Below are 6,090 nucleotides of genomic sequence, written 5' to 3'. Positions count from 1 at the left end.
TTGATTGGCCCGTGTCTGTCACAAAAATATGACGTCAACGCGAGTGGGAAACTTGGAGGCATCTTTAACACTGTGATCGGACAGACAAATCTGCTTTCCAGAACATTTCAGTTAAAATATAATGCGGTATTTTGCTGTGCTAATAAAACAAACTATGGGTTATTACTTTATATGAATTATCATGTTATGCACGAGTGTAAGAATTGGCTTTCTGTGGGGATCTCCTTTTTGTTTTCTTTCAAAATAGCATGTAGCGCTATAATCGTTTGCGATAATCATCTATATTAATGTTTCTCGCAAATATATCCTGCTCACTATTACAGCTTTGTTACAGGATTTATTAGTTTATCTGTTCAAGAATTTAGAAAACCAAACACTGGACTAACGTGTGTGTGTGTGTGTGTGTGTGTGTGTGTGTATATATATATATATATATATATATATATATATATATATATATATATATATATATATATTTGAGATGTTTATGCACTTAAGTTTCAGCTTAGTCTAAATAGCTTTTAGATCTGACATCCTGTTTCGAATAGCAGCCAGGTGGTGTCTGCGGTGGTGCGCTCATCAGACATGAAGTGCATATTAGTTGATGCTTAACAGTGGAAAATGAAGAACGACAGCATGTAGACTATGCACCGTGGTGGTCCTCGGAACAGAACACAATTAGTACTGAAGCTTTGTGTTTGCAAAGAAGAATTCAATACAAACAGCACAACAAATTAAATTTGAAATCTGTTGAACATACCTATGCTGTGCTAAATAATATATATATATATTTATTATATATATATATATATATATATATATATATATACACACACACACACACACACACACACTAAAGGTTGTATTCCTAAAGCATTTACTGTTTCTCCATTGTTTGGGAGAGCGAAAATCAAACTGTTCATTTTACCAAAGCTTGATTACGAGCTTCATTAGCCCTAGTGTATAGGTTACAAGCCCGGGTTTGTCTGATTGAACACAAAGTAAACCTAGGAATGGATCAAACAGCTATGCAATGGGAGTCTAACTTACATCGCTGCTGAAGCTTTATAGATTTATAGTTTTTTATGGTTTGTGAATATGATCCAACAAGCAAACAACATTGCATTGGACTCATTTCAAACATTCGTTTTTTTTTTTTCAGTGTGAATTATTAAAACATGCAATAACAACAAGGTGTTGAATTCTTGTATTTCTTTACTTATACAAAGTGAGAGAAATGATAACATTTCCAGATTCTTAATTACCAAGTACTTTACTGTGAAGATAATGAAGTCTATGGCACATATACAATACATTAAGCACTAGTTATCTCAATTGAAAATATGATCCGGTGCAGCTTCAATGCCTTTAGATGCCCTCCTGTAATACTTTGAGAATGGAAGTGAAGCTCAATATAATGCCAGAAGCAGGATTGCAGTCTAATAAAGAAAATGACTTGTTTGGTTAAATGCATTTCCATTGCTTCATCTTTCCTCTTGAGAACGCTCTCTGCAAGGAGAAGATAAATAATTCTGGTCAGATCACAAACGAAAAGCTAAACGCTATTAAACATTTCGTGCATGAAATATTGAATACAGTACAAACATTTTTTTTGTTTAATGATTTTTCATTTTTGTTCCAGTGTTACATGGGAGAAAAATGACAACTTCATACGAGGTTGTCGTCCATTTGCATCTTCCATATGCTCCCTTATAAAGACTATAGAAGAAGAAAAGGGTTTTTTTTAATCTGTCCTCCTGTATGAGGTCGCCACGCATGAAAGGGTAAATATTTCCTCATCAAATATGTTTGTATAAAGTAGTTGCAAGAGCAAAAGTAGTATGCTAGGAGGCACTTTTTTACACAGAGAATTGTGGGAATCTGGAATCAACTCCCCAGTAATGTTGTTGAAGCTGACACCCTGGGATCCTTCAAGAAGCTGCTTGATGAGATTCTGGGATCAATAAGCTACTGACAACCAAACGAGCAAGATGGGCCGAATGGCCTCCTCTCGTTTGTAAACTTTCTTATGTTCTTATGATACTTGCCAGGGTGGTCCCTACATTGAAAAAGATTGGAAGCCACAGCAGTAGATGAGTAGACCCCTGATAAGGTGTGTGTTAAAATAGAATACCAAGGACTCTATTTGGAAGTTCTTTTTTTTTGGTTTTGTATTTATCCCTTTTCTTTGGTGAAACGTTTTGAATGGATCAGCTAAAATATGTATAAACCCCTTACTCCAAACCTTTTGATCCTCATCCATGCGTGAACATACAGTTTACATGCATGGTCAGTATTAACACCCGTCGTTGTGTTTTCAAGCTATATTAGCGGGGAATTTAAAAAGTGTGGAATATGTGAAACTGTATGTGAAGCAAAGTCATGAGGTTAATATTTCATTGCAACCGCCTTTGCTTCTTATCTTTCCAGTGAACTACAGCATAGTGTATCCACATCGCAACGAGAACTCCGGGGAAGAAGACATATCGCCAGACCGGATAAGGAAAGCAATCTGCATCTGATAAAAAAAAAGGAGTACAATATATAGAAACGTTATATATCTTCATCCCTTTGTAAAGGGTTCAATGTTAACTTTCGTAGACGCTTAATTCTCGTTCTCCTACTCAGAAAATCATGCAGCATGCTTCATTCTTCATGTTCTTATCCCTATCGCTCTCGGGGCACATTTTAGAATCTAATGTGTATAGCTGCAGTTCATTGATTACATATGCAACGGTCTTTATCAATAACTTTAATAAAACCTCCCCACCTCCCGCCGTGTATGAGATCTCCCTGCTGCGGATGACTGTGCTCGAGTTCAGTTGCGCTCCGCAGGCGCACACCGCCCCGCTCCGCCACGTCTCCGCCGGGATTGTCAGCCTGCTCGTGGCGCTGTAGCTCTCTCCGTCTCCGCCCTCCTTGATCCAGGTGCCCGGCGCTGTTGCAGTCGTGACGTTACCGGAGAGAAACCACTGAAATCGGACCGCGGGCGAGGAGAGGCCCCGGACCAGGCAGACTAATGTCAGTGACCCCTCAGAATCGAGCGCGCTGGCGGAGTCAGCGGGGGCCAGGATAGACACAGAAGTGGTCTCTGTTGAACTGTCTGAAAAAATATAAGTATATTTAATAAATAAATATAACACTTAGGGTTATCAAGATGTACAAAAATATATTACTTAATGATATATGTTTTTACAGGACCCGCGATATTTACAGTACCCAGCGCTAATGCAAAACTGTGTAGGAGCAAAACTAGACAGGATTTGGGTTCTGAGAGTAACTTACCCTACAGTTTTAACACCGAGAGAGTAAAGTGTATTTTCAGGGGGTAAAATGCAACATTACCTTGAATATTCTCGATTAATATTGTACAATCTTTAGTTGCAGCGGGGTAGGGATTTGTTTTAACTCCAGTGTTACTTTGCTGTACAACCACGCGTGTGTTCTAAGGTATAAAGTACATCAATACTACAATGCATAGCATAGCACTTGGTTTGGTTAATTTCGTACCTGCTACAACGTTCAATGCGGCCCCATTGGAAAACTCCAGGTCGATAACGGGTGGGTGCGCGCAGTAATATGTACCAGAATCTTCTCGCTCTGTCTTTGTAATCTTCAGCTTGAAGGTGTCCGAGCGGTTCGATTCATCGGTGTATTTGCACGGGGACGCGTTGCATTTCGTGTCCAGTCTTTCCAATACATCACTCGCGTTCTTTTTGAACCAGAGCAGCCGGACCCCTCCAGATTCTATCACTGCACTCGAGGTGCAGGTGAACTCCACCGGAGACTCCCCGGCTGAAGCAAAGTGGTGAGACGAGCGTAAACTGAGACTCGTTTCGGAAACTAGAAGACAAGAACACATAGCTAGTCACACAGCTAGTCAATACACACACACACACACACACACACACACACACACACACACACACACACACACACACACACACACAGCTAGTCCACACGACAGGACTGTGCGCACAAGCTGTTTATTTCAATAGCTTCATTGGGTGCGTTTTTTACTATATGGAGAAATCGTGCTGTTAGCATTGGAGTAAACGCTGTGAGAATCCGAATTCCTTTAACACGCGATATCAATAGATTAGAAGACTTTGAGAAACGCTTCCCTCGCACAGTAAAAACACTTACCGTATTCTACAGCACATTTACATTAATATTGACATGAGTTTTTTCCAGCATTTTTTTTTTAATTACGGTAAAATTTATTAGTATTACTGTAAAATACTTCTTAATTGTACATAATACGCAAATATATAATATAATCAATCTTAAATGGTTTTATTAAGTCAATATTCAAGTAAATATATTGTAAAAAGACGGTTTTTGTACAGTGTGCGTTGTATCTGTCTTCATAACGGCATTTCTTTAGGGTTACTGTCGACGTGTTTAACGCTCTGAATTGGTCATGTAACACAAACAGCGCGCTAATCCAAACTGGTATTAAGTGTCCATTTCAACGCTTGGTTGCTGGTCGTGTGTTAGTGTATTAGTCCGATCACTGCGTCCTTTCAATAATGTAATGTTTTCCAAGTTTGGGGTCGATACGGCTGTGCGTGTTTCTGTATCTCTGCAGGCACGGCAGTGTGCGTATTTATTACCTCAAGATGCGTCTTTTATATCATATACCTGCCTGCGTAAAAACCTCTGAATCTCCCATTTCAATTCCAACGCACTAATCTAGAAAGAATGGAGGACGAACAGGCACTCTGTGAAAATGTCAGACTGCTTTGTGCTTTAATCGGGCGTCTTAAACAGCTTCTAAAAAGCCTCCTGCGTTTTACTGTGCGCGGCTCTGTGTTCCTGTTCTCTTTACTGTTTGAAATGAATCAAAGCGGTTTGATTTCTTACGCACGACACGGGTGTTCTGGCACACTACTGTGTATGTATATTTATGTTTATGTGTATTGATTTTTTAATTAAACATCTCTACCATTTTTAATGAAAATCCCTAGCCCTACTTATATAGTTATAATATTTAAATGGTAAAGCGGGGAAACGATTAATGCTATTGCAGATAATAATAATAATATAATAATAATAATAATAATATAATAATAATAATAATAATAATAATTGCACCGTACCCTATGTTTAAATATATGTCTTTAGAATCAAACTTTAAAGCGATTTCAATTGCATTTGAATTGCTTGTGTATATAATATAGATTCACGAACAAACCCCGTGTCTTCTCGTCTGGTTCACAGTGTAGATTAACATGCGCTGCGTTGTAATTTGGTAACTCGTCTGAAGTATATATTATACGATTAAATAAAATCAGCCCTGCTGTGTGTTTAAAACATCCTGCTGAAACTTGTGCTTAATGCTGAAACATTTGTTGTCTATCAGTGTTGTCTGTCATACTTTATTTATTTTTATTTTTAAGAGCTAGTTTTAAAGAGAAACATCACATCACACGTTGACTGTTATACCAGAAAACAATATGTCATTAAAATAAGTTAAACTTACCTTCGAAATATACCGCGACCAAGGCGTATCCGAGAATGCGCCACATGCTTCCACGCTGCCGGCCGTGCTCGGATTCTGTTGCTGGCAATGTCAAATTCGTTACATCTGCGTGAAGAGTTATTGGATTTATACAGATACAAATATATTTACGCTATGTGGGTTTTTTTTTTTTGCACCAGTCTGGTTCTAGCCAGTTGCAAAAATTCGTTGATGTTTATCGGATATGCTTACCCGCTCTGATCAACCACGGGTCAATCTTCTTTTTTTGCTTTGTTTTAACGCCCACATCCTCCCTCGTCCAAAATATACGCGAGCCTGCATTTGTAAAGGTAATGGAAAAATGCACCTCGACCTCGAAGTGAGATGGTGTGGTAAACGCAGCTCAAATAGATGCTACAATTGTGAACTTTCACACTTACCGGAAACAGGGGAATTGAATAGCGTTTTATAAAGGTAAAATCTATTTTTAAAAGCGAAGTAATCTTTGAGACCGTGAATTTAATTAAATACATTAATATTATATGTGGCAACGTTATAACAAAAGGTTGAAATGATTGCAGGGGTGTGTGTGTGTTTGTGTGTGGTGTGTGCGTGTGTGGGTGTGT

The 6,090-nt window shown here is 38.5% G+C and overlaps 1 protein-coding gene across 1 annotated transcript; it reads right to left on the bottom strand.

Moving 5' to 3' along the window:
- Positions 1 to 2,238: 2,238 nt before the first annotated feature.
- Positions 2,239 to 5,628, bottom strand: LOC121311512. The gene is made up of 3 exons (XM_041243960.1): positions 5,486 to 5,628; positions 3,511 to 3,843; positions 2,239 to 3,103 (listed from the first exon to the last, which is right to left on the bottom strand). Exons 1-3 carry the CDS (start codon positions 5,529 to 5,531, stop codon positions 2,625 to 2,627), a joined length of 858 nt encoding a protein of 285 aa, XP_041099894.1. The 5' UTR covers positions 5,532 to 5,628; the 3' UTR covers positions 2,239 to 2,624.
- Positions 5,629 to 6,090: the final 462 nt, after the last annotated feature.

Source organism: Polyodon spathula, unplaced genomic scaffold (assembly GCF_017654505.1).
Source record: "Polyodon spathula isolate WHYD16114869_AA unplaced genomic scaffold, ASM1765450v1 scaffolds_3241, whole genome shotgun sequence".
NCBI lineage: Eukaryota > Metazoa > Chordata > Actinopteri > Acipenseriformes > Polyodontidae > Polyodon > Polyodon spathula.
The sequence above is the reverse complement of the archived record's forward strand: the minus strand, read 5'-3'. Positions and strand labels throughout refer to the sequence as shown.